Source organism: Lindgomyces ingoldianus (assembly GCF_010093535.1).
Source record: "Lindgomyces ingoldianus strain ATCC 200398 unplaced genomic scaffold BDR25scaffold_15, whole genome shotgun sequence".
NCBI classification, from domain to species: Eukaryota; Fungi; Ascomycota; class Dothideomycetes; order Pleosporales; family Lindgomycetaceae; genus Lindgomyces; species Lindgomyces ingoldianus.
The window spans coordinates 956,165-972,844 of NW_022985176.1; the positions used below are offsets into that span (position 1 = coordinate 956,165).

The 16,680-nt window shown below is 49.9% G+C and overlaps 6 protein-coding genes across 6 annotated transcripts; 2 read left to right on the forward strand and 4 right to left on the reverse strand.

Annotated features, from left to right (window-relative positions):
- Window positions 1-30: 30 nt before the first annotated feature.
- BDR25DRAFT_261391 (uncharacterized protein) lies at window positions 31-3,234 on the reverse strand. Its single transcript, XM_033686699.1, has 4 exons — window positions 2,728-3,234; window positions 893-2,670; window positions 610-830; window positions 31-517 (listed from the first exon to the last, which is right to left on the reverse strand). The coding sequence occupies exons 1-4, from the start codon at window positions 2,798-2,800 to the stop codon at window positions 499-501; spliced, it is 2,091 nt and encodes a 696-aa protein (XP_033547883.1). The 5' UTR covers window positions 2,801-3,234; the 3' UTR covers window positions 31-498.
- Window positions 3,235-4,162: 928 nt separating this feature from the next.
- BDR25DRAFT_224634 (uncharacterized protein) lies at window positions 4,163-7,979 on the reverse strand (the record flags this gene model as incomplete). Its single annotated transcript, XM_033685153.1, has 7 exons — window positions 4,163-4,453; window positions 4,503-4,583; window positions 4,631-4,710; window positions 4,759-5,990; window positions 6,043-7,719; window positions 7,795-7,826; window positions 7,884-7,979. 7 exons carry the CDS (start codon window positions 7,977-7,979, stop codon window positions 4,163-4,165), a joined length of 3,489 nt encoding a protein of 1,162 aa, XP_033547884.1.
- A 1,329-nt stretch (window positions 7,980-9,308) lies between these two features.
- BDR25DRAFT_303588 (uncharacterized protein) lies at window positions 9,309-10,487 on the reverse strand. The gene has a single exon (XM_033690028.1). The coding sequence runs from the start codon at window positions 10,307-10,309 to the stop codon at window positions 9,542-9,544; it is 768 nt and encodes a 255-aa protein (XP_033547885.1). The 5' UTR covers window positions 10,310-10,487; the 3' UTR covers window positions 9,309-9,541.
- Window positions 10,488-11,114: 627 nt separating this feature from the next.
- BDR25DRAFT_29912 (uncharacterized protein) lies at window positions 11,115-13,644 on the forward strand. Its single transcript, XM_033689118.1, has 3 exons — window positions 11,115-12,022; window positions 12,071-13,566; window positions 13,636-13,644. Exons 1-2 carry the CDS (start codon window positions 11,234-11,236, stop codon window positions 13,481-13,483), a joined length of 2,202 nt encoding a protein of 733 aa, XP_033547886.1. The 5' UTR covers window positions 11,115-11,233; the 3' UTR covers window positions 13,484-13,566; window positions 13,636-13,644.
- Window positions 13,645-13,735: 91 nt separating this feature from the next.
- BDR25DRAFT_224534 (acetylxylan esteras-like protein 1 precursor) lies at window positions 13,736-14,783 on the reverse strand (the record flags this gene model as incomplete). The annotated part of the gene is made up of 3 exons (XM_033685149.1): window positions 13,736-14,193; window positions 14,276-14,580; window positions 14,674-14,783. 3 exons carry the CDS (start codon window positions 14,781-14,783, stop codon window positions 13,736-13,738), a joined length of 873 nt encoding a protein of 290 aa, XP_033547887.1.
- A 901-nt stretch (window positions 14,784-15,684) lies between these two features.
- On the forward strand, window positions 15,685-16,590 carry BDR25DRAFT_314206 (glycoside hydrolase family 61 protein; the record flags this gene model as incomplete). The annotated part of the gene is made up of 4 exons (XM_033691437.1): window positions 15,685-15,785; window positions 15,843-16,399; window positions 16,453-16,502; window positions 16,552-16,590. 4 exons carry the CDS (start codon window positions 15,685-15,687, stop codon window positions 16,588-16,590), a joined length of 747 nt encoding a protein of 248 aa, XP_033547888.1.
- Window positions 16,591-16,680: the final 90 nt, after the last annotated feature.

Here is a 16,680-nt window from a genome sequence, read left to right on the forward strand (position 1 = left end):
ACATCAGATCGGATCAGAACAGATCAAAATCAATTGAGAGTTCATGCTTCATTCCTCATTCTCTCTCATCTCGTCTCTCTCCACCTCAGGCACCATGTAGTTGCCTCACCCATCGACTCATAATCCACATTATATACATCCATCTAAAATGCAATATGCAAGACCGACAGTGTAAAACAAGGGAATCTATACATAATCCACCACCTCACAGTCGCACGTAGGTGAACCCAGTCATGCTTTAGACCAGGTTGAATCAAAAAGCGTTAGTCAACGCCTAAACAACCCCCCCCCAACTCCCAGTGCAATGTAAAAGCGCACGCAACCTACGAAAAAAAGACTACGTTAAGATGCCCCCAGTTTACTTTTGAATGTTTGCAGAGAGCCGTATGAAGTGAGTTCTTTGATGCGATCATCCCCAAAAGATAATATACTGAATGGAACAGGAGACTTTGAGACTCTGAACGTGTTACATCAGAGACCAAATTCGATCATTCGAGATTAATCGGCTTTGATAGCGCTATACATACATTCACACATTAGCAGAGCTCTTTATCCAAAAAAAAAACTCTTATTTCCACAGAAAGAGGAGAAGAAATCGAAACCACATACCTATAAATCCTCCTAACAAAAGCATAAGCGGACAAAAACCCAATAGTTCCCGTCAACAGCCCATAGACCGCACAGGCCAGGAATCCGTAGCAGAAGAACAGGAGGCTGGACACAAAGCCAGTGATGTGGAGTTTGGCGAAATAATACCAAACCAAGTAGCCGAAGATCCAGACACTGCTGCTGCCGCCAACTATGAAGGATTGCCACCACCAGTGGTAGTTCTATAGTGAGTTACTTAAGTTAGCTTTGGGGATTCGGGAGTGTGGGGTGGACGGATACTGACCTCAGTGCAGAGTTGTACGTATGTTGCGACGATCGTAACCTCGATGACTGTGACGACTAGGATGACGCTGACGACGGACATGAAGCCAAAAACGTAGTAATATCCGCTCTTGTCTTGCCACAAGCTCTTGAAGACGAACATCAGCTCGATGAAAATGACTGCAAAGGGGATGAAGCCTGCAACGAGGATGGCCTGAAAACTCTTCGTATACCATGACTGGGACGGAATCTGGCGCGGGATGGCGTTCGCCTTGATTGGGTGGCTCCAGGCATCAACCATGACATATCCAATTCTACCACCGATGTAGACGAGTGGCACTTGAATGAGAAGCCACAGAAGAACGAGTCCAACGAGCGTACCAAACGGGATTGCAGTACTGGATGCTTGAGCCCATACGAAGAGATTAAGGATGAAGACCGTAGCAAAGAGCAGTCCTGGAATGAGTGTGGCAGTAACCAAAACGTTCTTTTGCCACAACTGCCCACCGAAAGTCTTATATACCCGGGAAGAGAAGTAACCGGAGAACAGGCCAGCAACAACGAAGAGCCCCGTTCCCACGCTGACGTAACCACCGCGGAAACTTGGATTGAGCACACCGAAGGAGCTCAGAACCAGAAGCCCAGCAGCCATGAAAATGAGCTGTGTGCCGGAGCCGACAAGTGGTGCAAGGAGTCCTCCATACGAAGGAGCGCGGAAAACGTCACCATGAATCAGCTTCCAGCCCGTAATGTCATCCAACGATTCTTCATCGGACGATATATCGGCTTCTCCCTCTACATCTCCAATCTGGTCGAGGAGACCGCTCTTCTCAACACTTTTCCTTGGCGACTTGGCGCCCCGGACCCGTTTTGGCTTGGCTTTCCCATCTTCCAATCCGCCTTCCTTGTAGACTTTGATATCTCCACGAACCGTGCGTGCCAGGATGACAGCGACGACTGCTGTGAGTAGTCCAGCAATAACCAAAGAGTTGACAATCGCTAGCCAGTGAATGTTGGAGCTGTTATCCTGAGCCACAAAATACATATCCCAGCGGTTTTGCCATTCCAGTTTGGGCTCTGGTCGGAAGTACACCGAGTACGTGTACGGAATGGTCAGAGTAGCCCCATCCGTTTCATCGATCTCCCCGGTGCTGTTGGACTTTGTGATCAGCTCCAGGCGATTCTCAGTTTGTATGTTTCCGGGAAGACCGCCATCGGTGCGATTGCCGGCTTCGATACTCTTTGGAAAGACCTCGAATCCAACAATCACCTTTTTCTTTTGGGCTCCGTCCTTCCCTGGCGCATCGTGGAAGCGAATGACAAGTGTCACGTGATTATTGAGGAAGTACCGCGGTTCTGCACCTGGAGACGATACAACCTCTTCGCCAATCTTGAAACCCGCCGCATAGTATTTCCGGGTCTTGTCTGTTGTCTGAAAGCTTGTAGCTCCGGGTAGGTTGTCCACGATCCACTCCGCCACATAGCCACCCCGAATCAGCTCCTTTGTCCTTTTCAGCCCAGCTCTGTCGATCGTGTGGCTGCACAGGTACCGAGCTTCCTCATCCGTTCCCATGACCAGTTCATAATCCGAGACGGTGATGCGATCGCCACGGAGGACTTCTCCGAGGTTGAGGGACAGACTCGCTCCGCTGGTGAAGCGCCCTGTGCGGATACGGCCCGTCGGAGGGCATACAAAGGGCAGCTCGGTGTAAGCATATTGAAGTTCGCTGTTGTCCGAGTAGACTTTGTTCACGAAGAGCGGTATGGTTTCGCCATCGTGGTAGCTTTTAATCGAAAAGCCTGAAATGAGACATCAGCGGGAGAAAACCAGACAATTTCTTATTGCCAGTGGCATACCGGGAATGTAGAAGGCCTGACTGAGGACCAGCAATGAGCAGAAAATGGTGCTTCTCCTCACGTCGGCATGCATTGTGGTGAAAGAGATGTCGCAAGCGAAGCAGCCCAAGTCGTGAACGCGCGGCGGGTAGCCGGAACAGTATGCGCGGGAGAGCCCACAACATCCAGCAGGAGCGGGCTGGTGGGGTTTGAGAATATAAAATGGGCGTTGAGATTAGAGTGCCGAATACGAAAGGGCTGGAGTGGCTTCTGGGAATCTGGGGAATTCGATGGTGCAGGGAAAGGGTAGGAGCGCCTTCAGGGTCGCTGTAGCACAGCTCTGCGGTGCGATGCGATGCAGTCGATACAGGCTAGGCTGAGGGTGAGTGAATAACGAGTGTAATTGGCACAGAAGGCCTTTGTTCTAGCGCTGACGAAGAGGAGCGCGAGGTTTTGCAATGGGTGAAATGAGCAAGGAGAGCGCGTCCTGCCTTCGAAGCTGGGGGGCTTTGAGTGCGAATTGAATTAGAGGGATTGCGCAAGGCTTGCGTAAAGGAATGGCTCCGGCTCTCGCGTTATCAGCCCCTCCCTGCCCAATCGGAGCTTCAACATCCCGCATTCACATTCAAAATGGCGTCTGTCGTCATGTAGCACCAAGGCGCCTCAATTCAACTCTTAATCCATCTCGACGCACGTGGAATGCAGTCCATTTCTATTGTACTTCACTTCTGCAACCCGCCCCCTAATAGCCTTATTACTCCAGCATTTGGTTCCCCGCAACATCGACGGAGCACGGTCCGAATGTGGTGGTTGCGCAACACACTGAGGGTATTTAAAGATCGGACAGGGATCACGAAGGAACACCTCAACACATTCTTCAGGCAAAAATTAAATGCACGCACGAACAACATGCAGGCCAGTGAATCGCGAGTCGTGTGAACCGTTTCGCCGAGACTCGATCGCCAGAGCCTCAGTTCGCTTCCCTCTATTATCTTGTCAGGGCTTGTCTGATTCCTGTCCGAGTTGGCTGTCCCATGCTGTGCCAAAAGCTCTCCATCCCCTTCATGTGGGAGGTATACGAGTGGATATAAAAGATAAGACCCTGATATTCAACGCCGTTTCCGAATAAAAATCCGAGCAGTCCTCCGATGCAAACTGTATACGCCGTCGATCTTGATGCCTCGAAAAGATTATTTTGCAGCCAAGTCCCCCAACACCATGCTTTGTTACAGACATATTGAACAGAAAATGGAAATGTGATGATTAGTAGTGTAGAGCTGGTGACTTTTCGAGTTGATTCGTCTAATAACATTACAAGATCGTAAGGAGGGCCTACGTATTTGTGGGAAGCTGTGGTATGAAGGATGAAGGAAGCTACGGCTAGGTATCGTGGTATTAGGCCAAATGTGTCGTCAAAAAGCCGAAGGCATGGAGGGCGTTACCTATATCATGTCGGTCATGACAAGGGAGATATGTTAGGTGTTCCTAGATCATCGCGGGTTCTAGGTACTATAGTACTATTTACTGGGCCTGGTATGCTCGTTTGTGGTTGTTTCGCACGCCCGTTCGGTTTGGAAGACGATGCCTCGGCTATAGGAGGCGGCGTCGTCGCTTCTCCTTCTTCCTCTGGGATCGGAGGACAGTACGTTCGAAGCACATGTTTTAGTGCCGGACGTCTGATCGGCTTTGACAGAAAGAAGTTCATACCGCAATCGTAACACTCTCGGATATTACTCTCTTCAGAGTACTATAGACCAGTCAGCCGAATCTCCTTTGACCTTGCCACTGATACTTACAGCAGTGAGAGCCACGATTGGTGCCGAGAAGCCCGATTGGCGTATAAGTCGTGTGGATTGGAGACCGTCGAGGTTTGGCATCTTAGTTAGTCAGCCATGAACCAGCTACTGCGGTGAATAAAGCTTACCTGAACGTCCATGAAGATTAGATTGTACGGAGTCTGGCGTTCCATGCTTTCTTTCACCTTATCCAACGCCTCCTGGCCATCTGCCAATGATTAGTGGGCAAGATCGTTGAATCGTTGGGGCAAAGTACCTTTCGCGACAGTGACATCGTACACATCCTCAAGCTTGAGCATGCGCAGAACTACTTCCTGATTTGTTTTATTATCTTCAGCGACAAGTACCTTGACTTTATCTCCTCGCTGTGTCGCTTCCGCAGTGACACGCTCCATCGCAGCGGATTGTGAATTGGGGGATTCCAACGGTGGATTGGACGCAAAGAATGGCTGGCTTAGCCCCACCAGGCGGGGCTTTGCATCAGTGTCAAACGCAACAGGTCCCGTAGACGTAGTTACGCCAACGGCATTGCTAGTGGCAGATTGAATGGATCTCCCAGAAAGAGCATCATCATTCATCGTCTGACGATGGCGTGGTTCGTCCGTGGATAAGCTATGCCTGCCTGCGCCTTCCTCAGGCCCGGGGTTGATGTTGCTTGAGCTTGCGGTGCTGTCGGGTCGACTAGTGATATGCCTGAGAGGAATGTCCATAGTGAACACGCTTCCATGGCCAACCTCACTCCTCATCCGCATTGTGCCTTTCATCAGCCCGGCAAGCTGAGAGCAGATGCTCAGGCCTAAGCCAGTACCACCGTACTTCTTGCTTAAGCCCAAATCACCCTGGACGAAGGGCTCGAAGATCTTGTCGTGCAAGTTGTCAGGAATACCCGGTCCGGTATCTTCCACTTCAAACTCAAAGGAAAGCCATCGTCCAGGGGGTGGGGTCGAGGTCCTCTCTTGGGCGAAAACATGGGAGTATGCGGCTGCTTTGTCGAAGGCATTGATGGCATTAGCAGTGTCGAACTGGTTTGGGGTCATTACCGAGACTGCCCCGACCTCAGAGCTAGATGCGCGGCCACGAGTCTTCGAGTTTCGGGTTGAACTCTGCCTTGACTTCAGCGATCCCTTGCGGCTGTCTGTCATGGAAGCTTCCCCGAGGCACCGTATTGTGATGAGAACAGAGCGTCCTTTGGGCGTAAACTTCAGACTGTTCGAGACCAGGTTGATGACGACTTGGAGGATTCTGTGCTGATCGCCATACAATATCATGTCCTTTAGACGTCCAAGCCCGAATGGTGCCAAGTCGCTGCGCTCATTTGGCCGGCCGCTTTCCTCGACGTTAGCGTCGTACGGGCCCTCAAATTTCACTTTGAGGTCTATACCACCGTCTTTTGCTTGTCGCTCAAAAATCGCGAGTACTTGAGAGCTGATATCGCGTAGTCGGAATTCTTTCTCGTCTAGACTAAGTTGTTGGCCAACTTGATTCTTGCTGTTGGATGTCAAACGGGATAATTTTGAGGCTCAGACAGGAGAAAGCTTACCTGAAAGTCAGGAGGTCAGTCAGTAAATTAAGAAGAAGGTCTCCACTCTTGTAGATGATTCCAAGCGAGCGCTTAATCTTAACAGGATCGTCCTCGGACATGCACACAGCAGTCATGCCAAGAATACCGTTAAGAGGCGTCTTGAGCTCGTGTGAAATATTTGCAATGAATAGGGTTTTACTCTCGTTAGCAGCTTCGGCAGCCTTCTTGCTCTGCTCTAACTCAGCAGTCCTTTGTTGGACTCTCTCTTCCAACTTCTCGTACTGCATCATGAGCTCGTCCGTCATCTCATTGAACGTTTTTGTAAGATCTGTCAGTTCATCGTGTATAAAGTGCTTGCGGTCTTTGACTTTGCCAGGTATTCGGAATTGCCGTCGCCTTTCTTCCTCTCTTCTCTCCACTCTTGTTTTCTTAGGACGTCGGCCAAACTTCTTCACTTGACCAAACCATCCTTCTTTGCGTGCAAGTTCCTCAGCATGATCATCGTCAGCGCCATCATGCTGGGAGTGCAGGCTATCGTCCTCAAACCCAGGGGGTGCAACTGACTTTTCTGTCGCATCTCGTAATCGACGAATTGGCCTGCTCAAGAAATGGGCAACCGGAAAGGCAAGGACTAGTATTCCGCCCATGGTACCAAACACACAGGCTACGATGATACTGCGAAGGTGGTATATAGGGGCCCAAACCTCGGAATGTGACTGTTCGACTACTAAAATCCAGTCAACGAAAGGATTACTGATGAGCGCATATCCAACGGCCACGTTGTGGCCCGCTTCGTTTTTCGTGGAGATAATACTACCAGCATTATTACTGGCATCGGTGATTTGTGTATAGCCCTTTTTGATTGCAGGGAACTTGTTCCAGTCGAAAGGAAGGGGACTGGTGATATTATTAAAGTCAGAGTGTCTGCTCTTTACGGCATTTCTATTCGTTGGTGCAATAAGAAAGCGCACGAATTCAGTCTGGGGCACGGTCTGGTTATCCGCGCCACCTATCGTTCCGGAAGGAAATTTGTTCGTCGAATTGTTTGGCGCAAATATCATTGTCATGCCAGTATCGTCGAGGCCCTCCAAAGCATCTACAATATCAGTGACCAGCTTCGCATCCAACATAGCGGTCAGCCAACCTAGGGTGTCAATAGACGATGTGTTGTTTATAATTGGCATTGTGATTGACATCAGGCTGAGGGTGCTATTCACTCGGTATGGACCGGAGAAAAGGTAGTTGTTCCCGTCGATTATTCGGCCATTGAAAATGGCTATTGTCTGATTGAAAGAGCTGTTATAGGGGATTTCGATAGGACTGAAGTGTGGGTACAGCTCCGGGATAAAGTCTTCTCCGAGTGTGGCATTCTGTCCATCAGGCTTGAGATAGGGTAAAGGTATATTGGCAAAAGCGGGAGCCGTCGAGTTCAAGACAGAATAATCAGAATTATTGGCGGCGTAAACCTGTGCTTGAACGAGGAAAGTCGCGGTCTGGTCTCCTTGAAAGACTGCTTGGAGATCTTGGAGCGAGCGTTCCCAATTCTTCGATGTGTTGTTCCCTCCGTTGTAGCGCTGCAAAGCGCTCTGTATGAGCACTCGCGTGGATGTCCCTTTCACAGTTGATTGCATAAGTAGCAGGTTCGAGGCTACTTGAGCTGATTTCAGCGATGCAGTCAGAGAGAGGCGTGTTGCGCTGTGTTAAGTCAGAACGTCAGAACGTCAGAACGTCAGAACTGCAGTCTTGAGGAAGCTGAACAGGCGGGCGTACCGTATAGAGAGTACGAAGCTGTGATTGGTGATCTATGCCATGTGAGAAATCGTGATACGCGACATTAGATGTAGGTGCAACGATCTTACCCATGTTGCAACTGCAATGACTGCCAGACCGATCAAAGACGCCAGCAGAACGAGGCACCCCAATTGTTCGCGGATTGGGATGCGCATTTTGACCATGCCAGGCCTCAGGTGCTCGGGTCACGAGAGCTTCCAATTCACAGAGGTATGCCGAAAAGGGAAGGCAGGGAGAGTAGGCGGCGCAGTGGTCGATCAGCTACGATCAGGCCGAACTGAGAAAGACGAATGAACAACACGAGACGGCGATGTGAAGGGGTAGAGCGGAGAGAGAAGCAATGCAATCGTTGGCTTCCCATGCCTCGCCTTGCTGGTCCGTAGTGTCGGTCCGCAGTGTTGGTCCGCGATAGAGCTGTCGAGGTCTGGGGAAAGTTGATTGAGGAAGCCGCGACCGTGAATGGGGGAGCAGGTCTAGGGCGGGCCGAGCGCTGGAGCGCTGTGCCTACAACTGTAGCTGTTCTCTCACAGCAGGACAGGCGCACGGCAAGACTGAGCAGCCCATGTGCGGTCGAATGTAAAGAGAGGATGAGCGCGAGCAGCTCTCGAGTCTTGGGGGGTCTTCGATGTAGGTCGGCGTCGCGAGGAACAAAAGAGGAGACCCTTCTTGCAAAGCCGAGCGCCGGGTCTCCCGCTCTCCCGCCGCTGGCCTGTCCGCCGAGAGCTCGAAACAAACGAAACACAGAACAGCCGTTTCGCTGGCGACTGGTCCACTGCTGTTGCAGACCACAGCTGTGGAGGACTAAGACCCGGGCGCGCCAAACAGTGAGCCGCGTTCGCTTGCAGCCAGAAGACGCGGCCTTCCAAGGATTCTAATTCGTGTGCATCACCCAAGGCCTCCCTTGTCCTCGCCACCACAAACCAGCACGAATCGCGCGCTGTGGAGGGATCCAGAACGGCCAAGGGGAGGCTCCCATGGAAGACAATGCCATTCTGCAAATCGCATACCATTGAGCATCAGGGTGCGACCTCCCTTTGTGAGAGCATCTGGGAAGTACTTTTTACACACTAGACAGCCGTCCGAAAGCCATATGTCACGCTTAGCAGAACAGGCACCAGCTGTCCTTTCCTGAGTGATCTGATTTCCTCTTCCCTTCCAACAGGGCAATTTGAGTGTTGATCACTGTCGGGCTGCTCACCCATGCCGTTCGAGACTCAGGTCTTCTCGCTTGCAGGCTTGTAGAAGGCCGAAACCATGCCGCCAATCTTCCCGTCTTAGTCCAGCACTGCACCTCATTTACCACCGGCCCGCAACACCATGGGTATCTCGGCACACCGCTCTCCCGCGAGGCCTTCGGCTTCATGACAGGCTAAAATGTAGCTTCAAAATTGGATGAATTCCATTGTAGACAAGTCTCAGACCTCTCTGCTGTCTAGTGCTGTGTGGCGGAAACTGCTATCACAAACTATAGAGGCACCGATAAACCTGAAATTCGAGCAAGTCTTGTATTATTATTGGCGTTGGTCGAAAACATCCATTAATCCACACAGGACGCCTATTACATATTACATTCCTAAATCAAGACGCCTGTTTGAGCTAGCTGCAAAACGGTGGGAAGCTAAGACAAAACAAACTAATCTCGTGCAACCCTCGAATGGTGCAACCGCACACAGCTTTTCCACGATCGAGGAACCAAGTCGCTGCCGAAAGCATCGTTCAACGAACCTCAAAGAGTAGAGCTACTTGCGGAAAACACCGAGTGGGAAGGCAGATGTGCTCTCGACAACGAGTCTGCCCGAACTGACGCGTCATTCCAATAGTGTCTTCCCATTCTCTTGAAATGCACGAGGGCGACCAGAAGCCCACAGACGATTTTCTCAATTCCCTCTCGGTCTTCTGTCAAGCCATCTCGATATACCGTCAACTCGCCCACTTCCGCGCCATTCCTGGCCAGCGTACCGCATATGGAATAGGTAAATCGAGCAACGGCGATGCTCGAGCTCTTCTCACTCAGCACGAGCGACACCGGCCTGACCTCCAGTCGCCATACATATGTAATCCCTCCTATTTCGACTGTCCAGTCTGTAAAGTTCTTAGACTCCGTTGAGTATGTGTTCGTGCCTTCAGAATCAGTGTGGGTGAAACTAGCACGAGGCCGCCATGGAAGAGGTCCGTCGTTGTTGAATCGTACAGAAGCGATGCTTTCCTGTATATACTGGCCTCGGGAAAGTCGAACTATCTCCATATCTGGCTTTTTGGAGAAGAGGCGGAAGGACGCATGAGAAATGATGTGGTATGAGGTGTTGGCAATTGGGCCAAAGGGAACGAGGATCTGGAGCTTACGATTGACCTGCCGAAGATGGTAATTCAATATCGGTGTCTCGAACTCTTCGCCATCGTAAATAGGTGGGGTTTGAGCTTCGTAGTCGGGCAGCTCCTCATCTGGAGGAGCTGCGTCGAGTTGGAAGGGAGCAAGGCGTTGTGCAAGATCCATGACAGAATCAAGTATCAGCGAGGAATGTCACAGTGGAATGCAGCGGAATATATGTATTGAGAGTGAGCATGTCGCCGATAAGGAGACTTAGACTCTCAGAATAGTGACGATAGGAGAAATGTTGCGAAGATGGATGAGGAAGAGGACAGGCGAGTAGGAATTCGAGCTCTTCGATTGTGAACCCCCGCTTCAGTCGGCGTGATCATCCGACCCCCACTCCCTCCGCTGGCTTGACGCGTCAAACTCTGCATTTGTAGTAAAGATTTGCATTGATAAAATGTGCCCAGCTCTTATGCTGCCGTATCGCGTGAGCTGCTAATAGACGCGTGTGAAAATTTACTTTCCTTTAAACGGTGTGCGGGTGAGAAAACCAGGGAGGTGATGCTTGGTTTGCAAGGCTATCTTCCCGGCTGTAGGACCTCTCACGTTACTTAGAGGTGCTTTTCCAGCTCGGTCTTAACACCTGGACACCCTTCCCCTATCTCATCTCCTTCAAAAGACTAGAACATCAGCTAAAACCCTCCGTACGCGCCTGCTATAACGTATCACTGGATGAATTTATGTACATCTTTGGGAGGATGCCGTCGAAACGTTGCACCTGAAGTCGTCCGCAACCAAGACCTCCCCCTTCACACACAACATAAAATGGAGCAAGGCCACACACCATTGAATCCGTTCACATTCGAGGGACATAGATGCTCTCGACAGGAGTTGAGTGGCGTAGCCACTGTGCCTCAAATTATCTCCACACCCTAAAACTCCGACCAACACCTATTTGGTTTAGTTCAAAGGAAGCCTACATCTTCGGGAGGCAAATCTTCGTACCACCTGTTCACCCTCCTGCAGCCTATTTTGCTCAAGGATCTATTCCTCTACAAATAATGCTTTTGTACGTCTCGGATACTACCGGACTATACAATCTTCATGAGGATTAGAAATATTTTCCGACATGTTCGCGCTGCACAGAACTTACATTTTCTCCTCGGCAACTACCAGTACGATCCATTACCCTCTGCCAACTACATACGCCTCTTAGAGCTCGTTCCATCGTCTGATAAAGTCGTACACTGCTCGTTAAAGCCTTTTGAGCTGCATCGCGCACCGCCTTTCCAGTCCTTGTCGTACACGTGGGGAAACCCCCTTACATCGCTTTCCAAATCGTCCTCAGCAACGTCGAGGACTCGACGAAGCCATATCAACGGCTGTATTTCGACAACTACCCACAGGGATGCCAAATCACCACCCCCTGGGCGAGACCTTGAAGACTCTGAGCGAACTCGTCGACACCCTGTCATTTGCGACGGCCAAATTATCAAGGTGACGGCAAATCTGCGAGATGCACTCCGGATGCTCGCAACGTCTATTACTTCCAAGATTGAAGTTGCAACCCCAAAATACTTCTGGATTGATGCCCTCTGCGTGAACCAAGAAAACATCGCGGAGCGAAACTCTCAAGTTGCCAAGATGGCTGAGATCTTCAAGGCTTCGGAAAGCGTTATTGTCTGGCTAGGAAAGGAAGATGAGTTTACAACAGACGCTATCACGACTGTAGAAAGAATCTCGCGAATTCCCGAAGAAGATTGGCCGTTAATCCCGTATACTTCCTTTTATCAGAGAAGAACTTGCAAGCAGTACTCACGGTTAGATTTGACCTTCCATAATTGGCTTGGATTCATTGTTTTCATCAATCGACCTTGGTTTTTGAGGGCTTGGGTATGTGCTACAGCTCTCTAAACGATGCCGTCTAATTTCCTTTTTTAGGTTGTTCAAGAAATTGCCCTAGCCAAATCTGCAAATGTTGTTTGCGGAACCAAGGCCTTCCCTTGGGAGAAGCTATCGAAAACCTTAGGATTTATTAAAACTACAAAGTGGTACCACCATCTTCACACCGAGAAGCTTAAGCACATAAGCAGTATTCAAAAACACCCTGGGGTCTACAAACGAGTCCTACAGGCAAAGTTAGATGTTGGCGTAGGACCAGTCTATCTGGATGCCACGAGAGTCAAAATGACCGCTTCAGGTCGTTTAAGTGTTCAAGAACGTAACCGCAAACCTCCACTACGCCTCCTACTAGAGACACACCGATTTTCGAAGTCTACTGATCCCCGAGACAAGGTGTACGCATTCCTAGGTCTTGCTGACAAAAGAATGGCACCATTTCGAACGCACCCGGAAGCACTTGCGCCAAATTACAACCTCAGCGTGCAAACAGTTTACACCGATGCTGCTAGAGCGCTGTTAACCTCGTACGGAAATCTTTCCCTCCTCTCACACGTCCAGGATCCCTCTCAGACTCAGATTCCACATCTTCCATCTTGGGTTCCTGACTACAGTGTAGACCTCGATCCATATCCACTACGATACCGGGGTCCTGGCTTTTGGAAGGCTAGTGGTGGTCTCAAATGGGACATTAACGTCTTCACAATGGCGAATGGGTTCCTCGATGTGCAAGGCTACCAGCTAAGCTTCATCGACCAGGCATCAGTCCTTACTACTGAAACTGATGACGCTTCCGCTTCATGGGCGAGTATCGTAAAACTAGCCTTATCATTAGAACAGCCTTATCCAAGTCTTAGAGAGGATAATAAAAGTCCATCTCGAGTCGAAGTTTTATGGCGAACACTAACGACCAATACATACAACAAACAATGCCCAGCCCCTTCCAGTACAGGAACTCTATTCATCGACTACATTCTCAACCTCCAAATTCGGCATCGGTTAACCCCGTGGTCTAGCGCGGATGAATTTCAACCCCATCACTCGCCTCTATCAGAATCAATATATCCTGAGTGGAGCACGCTCCTCTGTTTAGAGCCCCTCAATTCGCCCTACTCCTTCAGTGTCTACAAAGAGCGACTTTCCACAGTTGTAGAGAGCATGTTCAGCGGGGCGTATTCTCCAATCGGCCTAGCACAGCTCCAACATGAATTCGACCAGTGCGGGGGAAAAAAGCGTAGGCTCTTTCGAACGCAACACAATTATCTCGGAACCGGACCTCGCTCATTGAGAGAAGGTGATGAGGTTTGGGTTCTGGATGGTGCCAGTGTTCCGTTTATCCTGAGGAGGTCACCGACGGGGAATTACAAACTCATTGGAGAGGCGTACGTGCATGGGGTTATGCATGGCGAACTACTAGGAATGGGGCTCCCTCGACGTCAGATCACTATAGAGTGAAGGATCTATTTCGACATGGAAGCCTCCTGACGCGCCTGCTTCCACGAGTATAGGTCGCTCAGCTCAACGCAGAAGCGAGCTAGGTCAGTTGACAGCCGCCACTTTTCAAGGCGTTAATCTCTCTCTTACGGCTTCTAACTGTAAACCCGTAGCATGGCGCTTGCTGATTTTTTACCACTTTTACATGGTTTCACGCCCTGTATTTCAGTCCCATATAGACCCCACCCCCGTTTTTCATCCTTCTGATGTCATCTACAGTCCGAACCAAGCCTCACTAGCATCTAAGTGACTCGGTACACTATGTCCAACGCCAACCGCCCAAATACCCTCAACATTCGGACCAAAATCGTCCATCCTGTAGTTCTTCTCTGGCGTATCTGGCTTGGATGAAGTCGGTGTGATAGATACATCAAACACATTAGTCCACTGCTTAATTGTCTCTTGATAATTATTCGGGCTCAACGTTCCATCAGTGGATCCGTGCCAGATCTGCATCCGCGGACGAGTCCCGTTGTAGCCGGGGTACATGGCTCTAACAACATCGCCCCATTTCTGCGCAGTTGCCGTAGACTGCCCTCCAGAACACGTGTTGTTCCAAGCGGCGGATGCACCGGACGAAGAGACGAAACAGCCGGCGGGGACGCCGGAGTAGAGGGATACGGCGGTGATGAGTTCGGGGTAGGTGGCTGCCATGACGTTGGACATCATTCCTATCGGCGCCGAAGATCAGCCTCGGCAGTTATTTAGACCTCGCTCTCTGCTCTACACGACGAAAATATACAAGAAACGTACCTCCGGAACTTCCACCCGTGACAAACACCTTCGCCGGATTAATCTTGTACTGCGTAATCGCATACTTGATCATATTCGCAATTGCATTCGAATCCCCGCCTCCATCGTGACTCAAACTCGACTTCGAGCTAACGTCCCAGCACTCGGTTGTGGAGGACGGCCAGACAGAAACGTAGCCTTTGCGGTCGGAGCCCTGTTTCCACGGGATCTTGGCGTTGGCAAAGTACTTTTGCGCGGAGGATTGGCAGCTGTGGATGGCGACAACGAGGGCGTCTGATTTTACCGTGTCTGGGACGTAGACCCACCTGTTTAGGAGCTAGGTTAGCTGCACATTTTAACTGAGGGGGTAAGGAAAAAGGAATAAGATCTTAGATGTGAGGAATGGGAGGAGTACATACATCCCAGGTTTCGCTTTTGCACTGCCACCATAGTTCGAGACTTGGGTTAGCTGTGCCGCGAAAGCAGACGAGCCGAACGTCAAAGCGGCGGCAAGAGATTCGATACGCATTTTCAATTCAATTCAAATCTTCAGCAAATCTCCTTAGTAACACTCCTACGCTCGACTGGTGCTCGGGCTAGCTACACATATTTATTTGCGCCACATGCTTCGATGGTTCCTTCGGATTTGTGGATGCGTTGTGGGTTCGTGTCTCATAGGTGGAAACGGTTTCCGAGTCTCAGCTATGTTGTAATTCTATATACGACGAGAAGGCAACAATACCTATATGTGCCCATATGTGCACATTTACATTATAGTGTGGAGGATATGCTTAGCCTAAAGAGTGCAGGGATTTGTAATTAAGCTTTCGAACTAAGCATTCTGGATATCAGCCGGATGAGGTGCTAACCCTGGTCTTCCCCACGTTGATCGCCTGCCCGGCAACGTCCCACCCCACAATTCGCAATGAGAAGAATGTTTCAGGGAAATGGTGAATGTTGATTCGTTGTTTACTTTAGTAGATTGAAATCTGGGATTCCGCGAGGGTATGAGGGGCATTGGGTCATGTGTGCCTTGATATTGGTAGCCGGGGTGAATGAATACTTTAATCCCGGATCGAGAGGCCGTGGAAATTCGAGAAGCTCGGCTGAAAGGTTTGGCTTATAGTAGGCTGTCGCATGATTACCGGTGGGCTGCGTAAGTCGACGTCTGTCTCGTGTTTGGCATGCTGAGGGAGTTATCATTCCTGTGCTTCATTTCTAAATCCGTCTTTGGAGACATTGGCAAGAGAAAAGGAGGGACTTACTCGGCTCTCATTCCAAGTAAGCTTTGTTTTAACGAGTGCTTGGCTTTGCGCTTTCGATCCTTGACCACTATTGCTTGGTGTCAGTTTAAGCTTTTCGCTTTGACTTCCACTTCATTCGCATTTAGCTAACTTGTGTGGGTCTCTCGAAGACATGATATGACCACAATGCAGCAACTTCTAGCCTTCATAGTAGGCTGCCTCGCGCAGCATGCCTCTGCACACGGAGGAGCACTAAACTACACCGTCGGCGACACTTGGTACCCTGGGTACAAGCTACGCTCTTCCTTCGCTACAACAAGTTGCTCTAATATCCCATAACCCAGATATGACCCATATGGTCCCGAATCGCAACTCTCAGCCCCCTGGCTCGTCCAACGAAAATGGGTAACCGTCAACCCCATCTTCGAAGCCGACAACATCTCCCTATCTTGCAACGCACCTGGTAACCCTGCAAACGCCTACATTCCCATCAATGCCGGTGAAAACATCACCGCGGTATACTACTCCTGGGTCCATACAGTCGGGCCGATGATAGCGTGGATGGCAGACTGCCACGGCAATTGCCGAACTCTCGACACAGCGAAGGCTGACTGGTTCAAGATTGGAGAGAAAGGTCTTTTGAATGGGGACATTTTAGAGGGGATGTGGTTCCAACACCAATTTGGTGTATGGGACGGGGGCCCTAGTTTATGGTCAGAGAAAATTCCGAAATCGTTGAGGCCGGGGAAATATCTTGTCAGGAATGAAATTATCAGTTTGCATAGCGCAAATAAACCACAATGGTATCCGGAGTGCGTAAATGTGGAGGTGAAAGGGAATGGAACAAGATTTCCAGGGAAGAAATATATGGCGAAGATTCCAGGCGTGTGGTCGATGGATCGTAAGTCGGCATAACTTAGGGTTAAAGTGGCGATCAGTGCTAAGGATTTTTAGAGCCAGAGATCAATATCGATGTTTATGATCCCGCTATTGGGAATAAAACGGTAAGCTAAAAAGAGCCATTCGGACTACCAAGATACTAAGGAACTTCAGACGTACAAGATTCCCGGACCACCAGTATGGACGGGTTAAGTATTTTGAATAGTCTAGAAAACGATCAAACCTTAATACAGGCAAATAAATAAATATGAGAGTTCCTAGCAGGCACCCAATATCACACTT

Excerpts from the sequence above, each read along its gene's own strand:
- BDR25DRAFT_261391 (XM_033686699.1), bottom strand. The coding sequence starts at position 2,800 with ATGCATGCCGACGTGAGGAGAAGCACCATTTTCTGCTCATTGCTGGTC. Across the intron at positions 2,671-2,727 it reads TCAGGCCTTCTACATTCCCG|GCTTTTCGATTAAAAGCTAC; the intron begins GTATGCCACTGG and ends GTCTCATTTCAG. Across the intron at positions 831-892 it reads ACGTACAACTCTGCACTGAG|AACTACCACTGGTGGTGGCA; the intron begins GTCAGTATCCGT and ends AACTCACTATAG.
- BDR25DRAFT_303588 (XM_033690028.1), bottom strand. The coding sequence starts at position 10,309 with ATGGATCTTGCACAACGCCTTGCTCCCTTCCAACTCGACGCAGCTCCT.
- BDR25DRAFT_29912 (XM_033689118.1), top strand. The coding sequence starts at position 11,234 with ATGAGGATTAGAAATATTTTCCGACATGTTCGCGCTGCACAGAACTTA. Across the intron at positions 12,023-12,070 it reads CTTGGTTTTTGAGGGCTTGG|GTTGTTCAAGAAATTGCCCT; the intron begins GTATGTGCTACA and ends TTCCTTTTTTAG.